The 16,966-nt window shown below is 42.5% G+C and overlaps 1 protein-coding gene across 1 annotated transcript in view; it reads left to right on the top strand.

Moving 5' to 3' along the window:
- The first annotated feature begins 354 nt into the window (after positions 1-354).
- The window catches only part of samd11 (sterile alpha motif domain containing 11), a 62,598-nt gene continuing 45,986 nt past the window's right edge, over positions 355-16,966 (top strand). The window contains 3 exon segments of the mRNA XM_008413336.3: positions 355-914; positions 916-1,580; positions 2,452-2,543. Coding sequence (XP_008411558.2) covers positions 892-914; positions 916-1,580; positions 2,452-2,543 — 780 coding nt within the window. The 5' untranslated portion in view covers positions 355-891.

Here is a 16,966-nt window from a genome sequence, read left to right as displayed (position 1 = left end):
GTATATTTTTCAGCTTTTATATATAATGATGTCCTATGTAGATAATCATACTTTTGCGCTCAGTTCTGGTGCCTGCTGAATTATTAAGTGTCAAAGTCAATAAAAAATCCCAGTTTGAGCTGATGTCACTGATAGCTGCAACATAAACTAAACTCTTTTTGACAAATCTTACAGAATATTTCTGTTCATTGATGCTGAACAGTGACTGTAGATGGAAATGAAACCGTTAGCTTGTTTCTTTTTAATCTGTTGAGTTCGTGGCAGGTTATACTTCCTCATGCTCCCAGTTCATGGTTCCTGCATGCTTTTTTTCTTTCTTTCTTTTTTATTTTGTCGCTGAAGCGCCGTCCCTCGCAGGCCTCCCTCCCGCCCCCCTCTCCTTCCTTCCTGCGCCGCGCTCTCGCCAAGCCTCCGCTGTTTAAATGGGCCAAGTTGAGAAGCGGCGGAGAGTGCAAATCTTGTTTGGTCTGGGTCTGTGAACTTCAGCGTGACTTCAGCAACACCCAGCAGTCTGAATCTCAACAACTCTTTCTAAACTTTCAGCGGCATTAATGACGCGAAAATTCTCAGTTTGAGTTTGGTTTCTGATTAATAACGTGTGGCAATGTGGTTTATTTAATTTTTATTTTTATTTATTTATTTATTTATTTTTTTTTTTTTTAGATCAGCTGTGAAACTGAAATACTGGTCATATATAACTCCCTACTTGCCCTTGGAAGTAATTGGTCTGGCTTTATTTAAATTTCGCCTCATTATAATCATATTAAAACATCTTTTAATTTTTACCCAAATGTGATAGGACGAGTCACTCTGAGCAGTGGTGATCTAACCTAATGTAAGTGGCTCAGGGCTTCCCAGCATGTCAGGTATTAGCAGAGCGAGCGAGATTAAATGTGGGAGGTAGGAGAGCTGCGACGCTGCCGCTGCGAGCTGGAAACTACTGAATGGGAATCTATCCGGCAACTTCAGCAGACCGCTCTCTCACGGCGACACGGGGGCTCCTCTGCGTAAAACCGAGCGGCGCGTCTTCCAGTCTGGCTCAGCCCCGCTTGCACGCCAGGAGGACGCTCAAGTTGGATCGGGCGCGCAGCTTCTCACTCGTTCCCGGCGCTCGGCTCCCACTAACATGCCTGCCATCAAGAAGGAGCGGCTGGATGGAGACGACATGGCTCTGACCGCCTTCAACCAGTCCGAATACCTGGCCCCTTTAAATGCCACCGCCATCCCCGTGGTGACCCCGCACCCGCCGCCCTACGAGCACATTTTCGCCCATCACCGCGCGTACTTGGGGCTCCACGACTCGGCGCTGCATCACCAGCACCTCCACCACCACACGGACGACTTGATGCTGGAGAGGTTCTCCTCAATCCCGGACTTTCAGCCCTTCTTCGACAACGGGGAGCCGTGCATTGAGGTGGAGTGCGGCGAAAACAAGGCTTTGCTTTATATCAACAAACTGTGTCAGGGCAGTAAGGGACCCTCGATAAAATACAGGGGCGAGTGGCTCACCCCCAACGAGTTCCAGTTTGTTAGTGGACGGGAGACTGCCAAAGACTGGAAGCGGAGCATTAGACACAAAGGTAAGAGCGGCACTAACTTTCATTCATATTGTGGGGAGGAAAACATCTTTTTATCATCACTTTAAAGCTTCAGGGAGTCCACTTTGCGCGGAGCGAGCAGGGTTTTGGAGTGAAAGGGTTACAGCCGTCAGTGCGTAAGGAGACAGATGGGTAAAAGGCGCATGGGTAGCCTCCACACTCCCTCCGAGGCTTTGACACAGACTTTGGGCTGCGATCGCTCACCAGACCGGGGCATCTGGATGGGATGAGGTGGAAGTAAGACATAGATGCAAATTAAGACACTATGCATTTATTTATTTAATGAAAGTTTTTGGCGGGATGGATCGTGGAGTCCTCCATGGGAGTTGATGCCTTCACGCAGTATGTGCTGGATTTAAAGTAACTTTAGACACATTTACACGTGTTTCAAGCAGTTTCATAGCTGCTGTTGTGGATGAATTTAGCTGGAGTTCGGTACTTCAGCTCTTAAATAATCTGACCAGCTGCCATTCTGTTCTGTTATTATTATCTTGCTTTGTTTGGATGCATTTTCTATTGCATTTGCGTCCAGTTTTTTTGCACTTTCTTACACAAACACACGGAGGCAGGGCGCATTAAGATGTGTGTGCGTGCGGGGGGAGGGATGGCGCCCCCAGGTCCAAACTGCTAGCCTAATAGTTAGTTATATCAGTTCTTCTGGACAGATGACAGTGGTCTCGTTAGCAGCCCACACTGGGCAGTGGGTACAATTATCTTGGAGCTTAATTGAGTATATGTTCAGTTCATCTACAGGAGATGTAAAAAGCCTGAGCTGTTAATGTTATATGAGACAGAGGAGAAATGTTGACTCCTTCCTAAATGTCCACTGAAGTGCATCTCTCTTGGTTTTCAGGAAAAAGTCTCAAGACTCTCATGTCCAAAGGAATCTTACAGGTGCACCCTCCTATCTGTGACTGTCCTGGCTGCCGGATTTCGTCTCCAGTGGTAAGAATGCTGCTGCAGCGTCGTCTCAGACCTTTCTTCATACTTGTGTTTAAAATAAAAAGCAGAAGCCTCTTCATACTTGCTGCTTTTATTTATTTTATCGAAACACAAAAGCTACTTTTGTGTTTAGAGTAAAAACAGTTAAAGGTTTGTTGAGTGAGGGTCATACAGCCTCCTACGAAGGAAAATCAATACAAAACAGAACATTTATTGATACAACGCAGTTGTTAAGGGTTAAAATACTTGTTTGTTTTATTTATTTTTTTTACTTCACTGGAAGTAAAGAGAAATGTTTGTGTGTGGGATTGGTCCAACTTCGTTAGATGGAGAACTCTACCTATTGGATTGTTTTTAATTGAATCTGAATGTGAATTTATGCTTTAGAGTGAATTAGATTGAAATTAGATTCAATATAGTTGTATACATGTGGATCCGTTTGCCTGTAAAGTTCCATAGATGAAGTCAAGATTTTTCAGTATCTAAACAAATAGTTTTTCACTTCGTATTGATTCACATCAATTCTTCCACAGCTAAAAATCAGAGATCCTCTAAGTCTGTTTCGCACACTACTGACTAATGTTAGGATTTAATATTGTTACAACTTTTTAAAGGATGTTTGGCTTGTTTAAAAGTTGGACCAGTCTTGGTGATGTTTCCCAGAGTGATTTGTGTGTGAACATGTGGAAGCTGCGTCTCTTTTACCCCTCATGGTGAGGACCCCACAGGCTCACACGCCAACTTTGATGGTGATTTTTCACAGCGTGAACATCAGATCCACTCTCATCTTTTCCGCATTGAAAAGCTCTTTAGTTGAAGGCACCGAGCTGCCAATTACTCTCCCTAGACGTTGGACATATTGTTGGTCAGACTCATTTCAGCCTGACTGAATCCGCTTCCTCCTCACCTGTCCGCCGTTGAACTCTTGTTTGCCTAGCTCTTTCCTCGGGGGCTCGAACCAGGGCGCCGAGCCAAACCTTGAGGCCTTGCAGGTGTGTCACGATTATGGCATCACCGCACTCTGTTTTTTTTTTTTCTCCTTCTGTGCGTCTGTGTGTCAGCTTTGAGCAAGCACGCCGTCAAATCTGTTCACACAGGTGCAGCCGGCTGTGTGTGTGCGTGTGTGTGTGTGTGTTTTTATCACCACGGAGCGCATCTGTCGTCGCTCCCAAGCACTAATCTTGAGGGAAGGGTGTAAGAGGCTTAGCGAGCTACTGAGCATGGCTACCGCTGATTATTGTGTGCGAGGCACGCAAGGCGAAGGCGGTTTTGATAAGCCGGACGTGTTTGAGTGATATAGGTAAAACTGGTGACATTTCTTTCAGCCAACAACGGAGACCTGCGCCTTAACGGAAGGGCTTCAGCCAAAACAAATTGCGCAAGTTCGACGGGGGTCTTATTATTTTGAGGCGCTGAGTGTGCTCGCTTATGTTTAGGCTCATTACAGATTTGAGAGTGATTGGTTTTTTTGGCCTGCCGTGGCTTGTGCAGTTCCACTTCAATTACAGTCGTGACGGAGAAAACTTTGTTACTTACGTAAGCAGAGATATGAGAGCCTTAAGGTTGTTGTTGTTGTAGTCTTTTTCTTCTGCTCTCCCTCTCCTTGTGTGGTGGCGAAGCCTGAAGCCTAACCCACCAAGTTAATATTACCCTGACACACACACACACACACACACACTGACGCACATGTTGGCAGGTCCATGCGAGGCAGTGAGGGTTAGGCGGAGGAGGTAAGGCTGTGGGACTTGTATGGCCTGTACTGGCGTCTCTCCTCTCTCCCCACTGACTGACTCCCCTCAGGGCATGGCTGCAGCAGCAGCACTCCCTCGCTGATGAGCTCTAACGCACACACACACATACACACACGAGCACGCACACACACGGGCCTGCCTACTGACACAAATTACCTCATGCCGACATTTATTTTGAAAGTTTGACGGCTGAACTTTGAGTGATCTTGTTTCGCTTATAGGCATGAGGCAAGCGATCATAAAGTGCAGCAGCTGTTGGGAAGAGGTTTCACCTGCCTGCCCACAAGCTGCTCATCACGACACAAACTTGCCGAAGAGTTTGGATTCGACAATGAAATCAAGCTAGGATAAATTAAAAAAAAAGTTTATTTATTGCAGTAATTTAGGTAAACGGTGGCATTCCTTTGTGTTATAAAGTCGTACACGGAGAGTGATGCATGTCAGACGTTTATTTCTGTTAATTTGGCTGACTATGGCTTACAGCTAATAAAACCCCAGACTAATAATAGTTTAATACACAAACAGTTAAAAGTAAGTTCGCGTACTGTACTCTGAATGCACTCAAAGCTCCTTCTGCATGAATTACTGCATCAGTGCGGCGTGGCATGGAGGCGATCGCCTCTTCTCAGGTGTAATGGAAGTCCAGGTTGCTGTAATGGTGGCCTTCGGCTCGTCGTTGTTGTTTAGTGTGTTCCTCCTTTTTCTATTGACAATAGAGATTCTCTGCAGGGTTCTGGAAAGTTTGCTGTCAGGAAAATCACTCTGCTCCCTTGGTCATTGTAGCAGGTGTTAATAGTTTTGGCTGTGTGGGCTGGAAATCCTGCTGGAAAATTAAAACAGCATCTTTCTGGCGTTTTTCAGCAGGGTTGCACAATGTAACCTACATTTATTGTTATTACTATATGCAACTGTTGCGCAGTACAGTAGTGCGACAAACTTATTGGACTGCAGTAGCTATTGGTTAACTATTTAAGTATAAAGCTTTCAGACTCTCTGTGCCTCCCATATATTAGCTGGCAGTTCTTGTTTAGTGCAGCAGAAAAAGTTTTAAGAGGTAAAGAGGTGATAAGGTGGACAGTCTACTCATTATGTGGCGTTTGTGTTTGCTGTAAGTCCAAATTCAGCCACTTTTTAAATATTTGTTGCTAAATGTGTTGTTATTATGAGAGTCACATTTCCCAGTCTGCCTCTGCTCTGACTTTGGATTTGATAAAACATGGTGGATCAACATCAGAAGATGACATGGCACCCAATCATTTTTTTGCGAAAACTGCAAAAATCTGAAGCACCTTAGATTCTGTCTCTCTCTTGCTCCAATTGCTGCAGGCTTTAAATCCAATAATATGCTAAGTTTACTTAGTAAAGAGGACTTTGTCAAGATGTTTCTGATCCTAAGCTTTACAAAAGGGATGCAACACGTCTTGAAGCTCTGACTCCAGCAGCATCTCCCTTCTTGTGGCTCTCCTCAAAACACTTTAATGAGGTTTCTTCTATGCTTTTCCCTTCCACTCAACTTTCTGTTAGTATTCTGCTTGCTTGCGCCATGTGGAAAAGCTGTATTTTTTAGCATTTATCTGTTGTGCCTTATGCTCCTTGTGGAGACTTGTCTGTGAGGATTTTTTTCCTTTTCTATTGTTCTAATGTTATGTGAACCTGAATTTTGGGGTTTCTGTAGCTAGAAGAGGCAAAATCCCCCTAAATAAACCTGTGAAAAAATATCACTTTCTGTGTGATGAATCTAAGCGTTTCATTCATGGAATTTAATTATTGAAGTAAATTAACTTTTGATAACATTCCAGCGTATTACGGTGCACATGTAGGTGATTCGTCTTTACCTCTGGTTGACCTTTGAACATATTATTCTATCACAAGTTGTCAGTTTGTCTGAGTTTTTGTCTGTTCGTATGTCTGGGTTGCCTTGCAGGTGTGTCTTTGTGTGTGATTGTAAGTCCAGTGCTGGCCGCCCTGTCGGGCTTGCGTGCGTGTGCGTCAGTGTGTCCGTGCGTGTGTCTCGTCCCGGGGGAGCTGGGCTTCCTCTGCTCTGTTATTTCAACGGAACTGGCGGAGGCCGGGAGGAAATTGCGCTCCCCTCCTCCGGCTCGTAAAGACCTCCTTCAATCAAGGGCTCCTCTTGGCAAAGTGGAATTAAACTCACTGCAAACACACAATCATAACACGTCAGACACATTTTTTTTTTTTTTTTTTTGCTCCTGAACTTTCAGTCTATCACAACATATTTTTCGTCATGAGCGTTTGTTATAATCAGTGAAATTACAGATGATTGCTGATGTTTCAAAGTCTTGCAAAAAAAAAAAAAAAAAAAATTATATCCGTTGATTATTTTTTCACATTTGGTCATGTCACAATCTTGGACTTCATGCTTCATTTTATTGGTATTTGGGAGTTGGATAGGTCTGCAGAGAATCTGTTCACAGGACAGGTTTTAGTTGTGCATTCCACTAATTTGGGCTTTGAAGAAGAGTAGGAGGAAAGTAATTGATGAAAGAAAACCATGAAGACACAACAAAGACTTAGAAGAAGGTGTTCAGATAAGACAAAAACGTAACTTTCTAGACCACATATGTTCAGAAGGCTGTGTGTGGTAGAAATCACCCTGAACCAATGGTGAAACATGGTGGCAGCATCATACTGTGGGGAGCTAGAGGGTGGAGGTAATTTCAGACAACCTGTTAAGTGATAAAATTATTGCAGAACTTTCCCTTCCAGTATGGCAATGGCCCTAAACCTACAGTCAAGTTTACAATAGGAAGGCTAAAGGAAATGTCCATACTTTGTGTATTTACAATCTAAGGCAATACTTGACATGGATGGATCTGATATGAAAAAGTCTGAGGTGTTTGAAAACTCTTTGCAAGGCACCCTGCGTGATGGAGTCGGCTGTGGAGAGAGTCCATCTGTTTTGCGGATCTGTTGTTGTTTTGTTTCTGTTGTTGATCCAGCGGTGCCATGGTAACAGCAGCACATTAGTATTTACTGACTGTAGAACCGTAGTGTTACCAAATATAAATATGCACATTCGTTGTGTGTCTCGATTGGACAAATTAGTCCTCTCCTTCACACAGTTTAGGTTGAACGTGTGCGAGACTTCCTGCGTAAGAATTATTAACTAAGAATTATGAAAAAAATAAAATAAAAAAAGGTTAGCCGTTAGCGTCGGTATGCGTCCTTTTCCGTGCTAGAAGATGCTGTCTCTATTTGCATGCTCCGTGTGACACCGTGCGAGTGCACTGATGTGATTGATGTGAGTGTGAGCATTTGGGTGTGCACTCCGCTAAAATATGGCTCAAATATGCCGGAGCATCTGTCTATTAGCCTAATGTGGTTTATCGCGATGACGCCCATGGCGGTGTCTGTTGAAAAGCCGCCTCCCCAACATCTGTGTGTGGTGTGTGGAGAAATATATGCTAGCCTCTTTCGGCATGTGATTTCCACTGATAGTTTTGGCTGCTTTCTGCCACCGCAGATGTACACCAGCAGGCCTGTTATGTCAATCTTCCACATTTCGCACATTAATCAGTACATTCAGAAACTCACTTAAGTATGGGAGGATAACAGGCTGCGACTAGATTGGGAATTTTCCATAATTTCCGTTGCTTCATTTGGTGAAGTTTTGGTCTTCTCCCATAAAGCCGTAGCTGAGGTTATCTGCTGCTTCTCTGAAGATCAGACAGCAAATCTGTGTAATTATCTTGCCTTTATGAGCTAATTTCCAAATTGCTGAACTTTAATGAAGACCTTTCTACTTGACGAGATCAATTTGAACACTTTTCATCCTTTATCAAGCGTCGTCTCTCTTGGCTCGTCCTTCCCTGGTTAACTAAGGGGGAAAGGAATGGCACAGTGGTTACCTGTCTGAAGCCTTCCTCTGGCAAACTCAGTGAGGCACACACACACACACACACACACACACACACACACACACGCACGCACGCACGCGCGCACACACACACACACACACACACCCGCACACACACACACACGCACACACACACACCGATAGAATAAGGGAGGAAAGAAACAAGAGGGGGAGAGCAAGAGGCGCGCTTGCACGCCTGACTGCACCGGCACTGACCTCCCAGCGCCGAGCCGGCAGCCTCGCCTCCACCTCGCCGCCCCTCGCCCTCCCCTCCCTCGAACCAGCCCCTCTCCCCCTCCCCGCCCCCCGCCTTGTGCCGCTCCACTGGGCTGCAACTGCCCGCTCGGCTCAGCGCGTGGGGGCTGAGTGTGCAGGAGAGCACGCGTGTTGGTGTGTCTGCATGTGCGTGTGCGCGCCCATCCTTGTGTATGCGAGGCGTGGGTCTTGGTCGCATGCCTGTTTGCCCTACAGTGCTTTCTCACTTTTTTTTCCCTTCTCACACATGGCCTTCAACAACCAAGTGTTGCCCACAGTCTGTTTGTTCATCACAGACGCCGTTATCCATTTTTACCTCATGAAGCATCGGTACGTAATCACGTGGTCGACTAATTGTTGCGTTTATGAAGTGGCACCTTTTTCCTTTTTGCAGTATGAGAGACTAAAATGCATCACACACTTAGAATATCTAAACATTAAGCTTGAATTTCATACCACCATCTGCGTGTTTCTGCCTTTCATTTATGTGAAGTTTAAACATACACTGCCTTAGATAAAAAGCTCGCTAACATCACCTTTGTTGCGTTTCAGATTGGTGGGATCACATTACGTTACATTGTTCAAAAAGTCGATAGATATTTAGTTTTATTTCTTTGGGATATATGGAACAAACTGCAACATGCTGATAGATGGACATTAAGCCCATAACTCAATACTGAAGTGTCTCTGTAGGAAACAGCGGATGGTTGATGGATCGTACTACAATAACAAAAGAAGTTTGAACTGATCAACAGTAGATATAAAATGCAGATTAATGCAAATTAAAAAGATGTGCTTTTGGGAAATTATGTAAAAAGGGGAATGCCAATATATATATATATAAATATTATTTCAAGTAAGCTTTCTTTGCTTTTGGTGAGTTTAAGTTTGAAAGCCTTTCACAAGCAACGCAGAGACACACAGAACTAATAATAGCGCTTGCGCACACTCACACGTCAGGGTAATTAAAAGTGCACAATTAACCTAATACCCAGAAAGAACCCATGCATGCACTGGAAGAACATGCAAACTGTGAACAAAAAGGCCCTGGCTGGGATTTACATCACAGGACCTTTTTTACGAGGTAACATAGCTCATAGCTAACAACTGCACCCAAACCAGTTTCAGATCCAATTTATTGACATTTAAATCTATTAAAAACACAAAGGATGTGATTTGTTTCTCAGGTACAGAAGCAAACAGGACTTACTGGCCACCAGTAGCTCAGAACCGTGAGGCTACTGTTTGCATTTTTTCACCAGTTGCTTGTCAAGTTTGTTTATCTATTCACATATGATTTGACTATAACCAAAGAGGAGGATTTAAAGCTTTTCTGTGGCTTGTACGGTATAGTGTGCTGTTCTCTTTTGCTTCCATTGTCTCTGGACGGTCACCAGAAGAGTCATCCAGTTCAGCTTAGCCTCCATTATTATTATGTTATTCTGACTTTTCCTTTTGATTTTCTAACATTGCTTATTTTCTCTGACGTGCTCACATTGAATAAAATAAATGTCTTGATTGAGTTACTGGGAAAATCTGTTTACTGTGAACCTTGTTAATACTCAAATCAAACCATTACTTAATCTGATTATTCACAGTAGCAAGGTTACAGCAGGTCATGTTTGCCTGCTGACTGCTCTCACGTTGTCCAAACGCTCACAAACATGAATCAAAATCCCGTTTTTCATACGCTAACCCATGAAAATGTCTTGTCCATACGTTTTATTTTGTGATAAAGACGGTGGGGAATTTGGCCACAGAAGAGTTGGGGGTTTTAGATATTGGAGGATTTTTACTCACGGCAAAGTAATAGTTTGTTTTGGCCCTGTTTCAAAGCTCTTAGGTTATCGCTGTAATGACCGCCTCTACTCCCTCTCCCACCGTCCTCACGCTCCCTCCCTCCCTCCATCTCCATCTCTCATTCGCCCCCTCCCTTTTCCCCCCAGTGCTCGCGCCAAGTCGGCCCGCCATCCTGCCTCCACACACACACACACACACACACACACACACACACACCCACACACACACACACACACACACACACACGCACACACACACACACACACCCCGCCCCCCCCCCACACACACACACAGGCTGCGAGGTAACGGCAGACAGGCGCGTGACTCATTAGGCATTCGTCCCCCAGGGAGATTGCCAGGGGGGCGCGTGTGAGGCTGGGAGAGAGCGGCGCAGCTGCAGGAATGTCACGGGCAGCTACTGCTGTGTGCGTGTGGGTGTGTGCTTGCTCACGCTAGCTGGAGCCAGCGGCGGGCTACTGCACCTTTCAGGAAATAACGCAAGGAGAAAGAGAGGGAGGGAAAAAAAAAAACTAACACACTCATTAGTTCACTTTTCCACCAAGAGCTCATTTAAAAATCTGAAGAAAATTTTGAGGGAAAGCTTATGATGTCTACTTGAACAGAAAAACACCCTCGCTGGCCTGGCTTCTGTTGACGTCTTTTTCTGTCTGAAAAGCATTTTGTTGGCTTTAAAATGTTCTCCTGCTGCATAAGGACACGTTAGCAACATCGCCACGACAGAAATGTCGTGGCTATATATGTTGTGTATCTCTGCTTAGAGAACAATATTCCTATAGGTATAGAATAACGAAGAACTGAAAAATGCAACCTTTTACCTCATTTTAATTTTCTGTGACCTTTTGTTCCACATCTTGACTAAACTCTTCAAATGAGTGATTATTTTTTAAAAATAACACACAACGTACCGCATCTTTCCTAGTTGTTATTTCAAAGAAGAGCCAACAATGATTTCAAAACATTAATACATAAAAAAATCCCCACCTGTCTGAAATAAAGTTTATGTATATCTGCATCGGCTTACTTCCTAATGTCTTAAAAAATAAATTGATTTCATATTCCTACACAAACGTTACCACTTCTGTCTTAAGTTTTCTATCTGTGCTGCAAGAGTAATAATTTTCATTGCTGAGACTTTGTCCGTTAGTACTATTACACTCCTCCTCCCCCAAAACTGAATCTGTACATTTACAATTATTTAAGCTGTGATTGAACCTGCTTAGTTAGTAAAACTGATCATTGATATCAGGATGCTTAGTTATCAGAAATGCACCCATCAGATTTTGTGAAAAGCTTCAGTCTCTGTTTTTTAAGCTCTCACTTGCGCATGTCTTTTTTCCTATTGAGAACTAAAATATTGACATGTATAAGAATAAGTGTTTATTAAAAATCCTTCCTGCTGCGAGCGGCCTGTAGCGTTTTCATTTAAGAGTCTGTTTTATATTGACTGAGAGGTTGCTGCCATAGCAGCATTATTGTCTTCAGTAGCAACACCTATTGTGTGGGAGGAGAACTGCAGCAGCAGTGTGGCACATTAAACCTCTATGTAGGTTGAATACAGTGACATTTGTTCTATTTATAAATACATATTTTTAACACTGCACTGTGGCCAGTTGTTCAGTACTTGTTGTGGAATCCTACTAGCCTAAAACGCCGAGGCAGAAACAGATTTTCTTGGTTTAGTAATGATTCTCATTCAGTATAACACCATAGTGTCTTTCATCCTCATCAATTTTATTATATATCCAATTGCTTTCTGTTGAATCAAAACACACTGAGTCATGGTTCAGGAGTGAATTGCAACCCGTCTGTTGTTAGTTTCTGTGTGAGAATGCCACAGACCATTGAACACTTTAAGCGAGAGCTGACAACAAAAAAGTATTTGATACAATAAATTATTATTATTATGCACCTCGGCCAGTCACAATAAACAATAAATCGATTAATTGCATGAGAAGTTGAAAGAAACGCAATCATTTTCATTTGCTTGATTTATCATTTTCTCTTTTCTTTTCTCTTCTTTTTTTTTTATTATCAAAAACTGAATGATAAAAGTCTTCAGTTTGGTGCTCTGATTTCAACCATCCTTTTGTTTGAATGATAATTTTGTTTACAGAGACTTCATAAATGATTTTGTCGTTTCTGTTGTTTTTTTTCTTTATTTTTCAATATTTCAAATGTCTTTCAGTTCCAGTTGGATTCTTCATAATACGTTCTTGGATTATTATCCCATTATTAGCACATTACTTGAAAATCGTCTCAAAACAACAATATTATCGTTTATCGCAAAAGTTGTGAGATAATTCACCGTCCAGCAAAATTTGTGACCATGGACCTATGTGTGCTTTTAATTTGTTGGCTCACATCGCACACATTTTCTGCAAACATGAGTCATGAGGGAGAGATCGAAGCATATAAACAGTATAATATTAATACTTTCTTTTTGCTAGCAAAGCACAGCATCATCTGCAAATCTGCTAATTTAAATGTCAAAAGATCACATGTTCACATCACATTACAGAATTTATAAGAAAAATTCAATTTGTTTTCCTGTCATAATGATTTAACTTAGGAACTGACTCAGTTGTAAGCAGCCTATCACGATAGCTAGCATGCCATCCCCTGTTTGTGTTCAAGGTTTTTAATGTGCAACGAAAGGCTCACATTTCAGAGTTAACACGTCAAACGCTGAATTGGTTAAAGTAATCATGGATTCTTGTAAAAATCCTTCTGAATCTGTAAATTGTAAAGTAAGATGATTCATTCTGAAGTCATTAATTGTAAAGTAAGATGATTCATCCACACAGGAGATGATGCATTCAGACCAGACGTATCTTAAATGTAACACTTCAGGGTCATGTTAAAAAAAAATTTATTCAAGTTTCTAGGATGCCATCGTGCTGCAGTTTGACGTGTTTATTTAGGCCAATCTGAGAGTCCAGCACTTACATATTTAACCCATTATGATCTAAATTTAAAATCTCCGCCTAGATTTTTAATTGTGCGCACTTCTTTAAATGTCCTGTGAGTAAATATGTTTGCCAATTTATCTATAACTGGAACTTTCAATATCTAGCAAGCTATTTTCGCACTTTACCGTTTATTACAAGTGCGCCCTTCAGATTAATTTCACTCCCTGCTACAGCGGGTGTGAAACTACTGTTAAAACCTGATATTCATTGGAAAGCGCCAGAAACAGTTGGAATTTTTCAGATGGCGCAAAGTGTGGCGGAATTACGGTACTGCAAATTTGGCTGGATGTCCAACGATCTGTTTAGGACTTACAGAGTTAAGGAGCCGTGGAGGAGACGGTGAAAATTTACTTAAATGGTTAGATCTGATGTGTTTGTTGTCACTACATACACAGATTAGTACAGAATACTTATGAACAATGAGCTAAAAATCAGATTGACTGATTAATATAGCGTGCATATCTTCAGAGTAGGTTGTAAATTATAACAAGCCCATGTGGCTAATTGTCTAAAATGTTTTAGTTGGTTTAAATATCGTTTTATAATTTTCCCGTATTGCATATTCAGTTTAATTGCTTTCATTCTGCCCTGATGAGGCTGTTATCGGTGTGTCTCCATGCATGTACCTCTGTATGGATGCGTTTCTCTTCTTCTTTTTGGCATCTAAACGTGAAGCCCAGATATGTTTCTTGGCTGCTTGACTGTCAGACTGAAAGCGTGGGAGGCGATATTCATAGAGGTGCTTTTAGTGGGACTTTTATGAGAGACTTTTTTCCATGGCTGAAAGGAGGTTGACCACACACACAGCAAGGTTGCTCTGGCTCAGCAAGCACCCCCGTGTGTTTGTGCGTGCACATGCTCGGCGCTCTTCCTTCAAGCACGCCTGCGTGGGCCGCCAGGGGTGTGTTCTGCTTCATGTTTTTGTTTCGGAGAGCCCTCCTCCGTGCTACGGAAGTGTTGCCGGAAGCAGTGGGAGCTCACCCCCGGTTCTGCGTCAGTGCCACTAAAGAAAGAATTGGGGCTTTCCGGGAGGAGGGAGGAAGGGATGGGGGCTGTCAGCCTGGGTATGTCACGGCCATGTGGGTGGTTGTCTCCGCACACGCGCACACACACACACACACACACGCACACACACACTCAAGCGCAGTCACGACTACGCTTAGAATAGCTATTCTTGTATGCACTGCATCGCATGCTTGCTCCAAGTGAAGCCCCTCTGCTTTGGAGGGGAATTTTAAGGAACCTGAACAGTTGTGAGAAAGAGTTTACGCACTTTCACATCTGCGGATGTGGAGTTTAAAGTTCACATGTGTACTTGAGTGTTTTTTCCTGACAATGTGAAGAAATTTGGTTTTGACCAGAAGTGCTCATTTGCTCGGAAGTGATGTTCTGTCGCTGTTTACTTCTTCCTCTTCTGTTGTCCTGTTTGGGCTTCCTATAAGTGGCAGGTCCTTCCTGTCACTGATAGGAAGGACCTGTGGTGTCAGAAAGTAAAACCGGTATCCTTAGACGCCGGAGTACAACTTGTGTAAACCCACCAGCAGTAAAATACTGCAGTAAAATAAAAGAGGCAAAAAAAATCTCTTTCCTGGCAAGGCAGAAAAAGGAAAGCAATGTGCAGAACCCTGTGGCCTGCACATCCTAAGGGATGTTTTCATCTTTCTCTGCTCCCCCAACTTTTTTTAATGTCTGCCATTTGAGATACTCTAGAGGGGCTGCACCTGTTTGCCTTTTGGCTAGGAGCCCCCCCCCCCATATCCCTCCTCCTGCCCCCTCCTGCCACTCAAGCTACCGCTCCTCCTGGGATGGATGGATGGAGCGAGGAAGGAGTGGAGGAGTGTGGGGTTGCGTGTGGTGGAAGGGATAGCTGGAGGGCTCAAAGGCGTCCGGGAACGAGAGCAGAGATGTAGGCACAGAGAGTGAAAGAGAATATAGTTTCCAATCCAAGTCCAGTCTCCCACACTGGACAAGACGCTCCTACTTCGGAGTGCTCTCTCTTTAATGTTCGACCCTCCACATTCTCCTTTATTTCTGTACTTTCTCTCATCTGCTCTCTCCTCCTGTACAAACCCACATCTGCTCGCCTTCTCTCCTGTGTTAGCTTGTCCTTTCAGCCTATTGTTCCTTTGCTCTTCTCCAATTTCTGACTCATTCTTCTTTACTCCCAGCATCTCCCGCTCCTCTCAGCTAAGTTTTTCCCTTTGCTCCCATTCCTGCCCCTGTTCGCCTTTTTCCTCCCCGATGGCACCACGGTAATCTGCAGTGACCTCTTTAGGTCACATTAAAGGTCACCCAGCTTTACTCTCGTGCTCCCCCAGGGCCACACTCGACTAAATCTCTTTTCTCTAATTCTGGCAGCTATAATCAAAATGCTCTGCGTATAAAACCCCGACCATTTGATTTAAAGTGTAAAACACTGATGCAATGTGAGCTGATTCAGAGAATGTACATGTTTTTTTTTAATGCCACTTAAATACATCAGTGTTCACTTACAAATTCAGACAAAAGGAGAAGGAAGAAAATCCTGTCATATTACAATAGAGATAAATAAATACAGATAACCTCATTTACCTATTTTTATTTACATTTATTTGGGCGTCCTAGCAGTTTATTATTTATATGTCCTAAACCGAATGACACTGTACTTTTGTGATTCTGGATAATACACAGATTTTTGTGTGAGCAAATTGAAACTGTCTGCCATGGGACATTTTGTGCTGACCATTTATCAACCAGTACGCGTCTGAAGGATGTTTCGTACCCACTCTGACAACCGATAATTTAACGTCATTTTAAATTATCTCATGGTGTTCTGTTTGGAAATTAAGTTTGGTTGGTCCAGTAAATAAAAACTGAAGAGTAATTTTGGTTTGATATGAGGTTATAATCTGTCACAGAAGAGCCGACTGGCTCAAATGAAGATCTGAAAAAAATAAGAATAAAAGCGAGGTACAATATAAAATCCCAACAAACGAAGTTAGCATTAAATTAAATTATACTTAAAATAGGAGGATTTTTAGTATTATTTAGCTCCATAAAGCACCAGAATTATGTAACTACAAGAGAGAAATGAACTGATTATATTAAAAACATCATACCACATTGGTGTACTATTTTAAAACAGCATAAATACAGATGGCTATCCAAGTTTAATATGTGCAAGACATCTGACAACATAAAAATCTTCCTCAAATAATATTAATTTATACATTTCTTACAAGTTTCTCAGTTTTCGGATATTGTAAAATGATCACTGTTTTTCAAATCAGTGCCGTGAAATTTGTCAGTGTTCTTTTTTTTTGTGTGTGTGTGGACAAAACGGAGCCGTCTGCCATTGGCCATGGGAGCTTTTGTACCAACCGTGTGTCAATTGATAATGGCCTAAAGAACGTTTTGTACCCTCCATGACAGCCTGATCCAATCATCGTCCACTATTAGGAAATTAGGTTTGTTGAGCCAATAAATGAGATCTGCCAACAGGAGGATGCAGAGAGTTATTTTGGTTTCATCAGAAGTCATAAGCTGTAGTAATTGGCAATCAAAAATGGAAACAGGGTGAAAAATAAAACCTTATATATGCAATTAGATTAAATTATACTTAAGATTGGAGCATTTTTTTCTCGTTACTCGTGTCCAGAACTTTGTAAAGAAAAAGTTGACAAATATATTTACTGCTCATTTAATTGCTGCTGAGCAGAATAACTTTGTATGACTTTACTAATAAACATTTTAGATTTTTTTTTCATTTTATAT

This window comes from Poecilia reticulata, chromosome 7, assembly GCF_904066995.2.
Source record: "Poecilia reticulata chromosome 7, P_reticulata-male-v2, whole genome shotgun sequence".
Lineage (NCBI taxonomy): Eukaryota > Metazoa > Chordata > Actinopteri > Cyprinodontiformes > Poeciliidae > Poecilia > Poecilia reticulata.
This window is presented reverse-complemented; position numbering and strand designations above follow the sequence as displayed.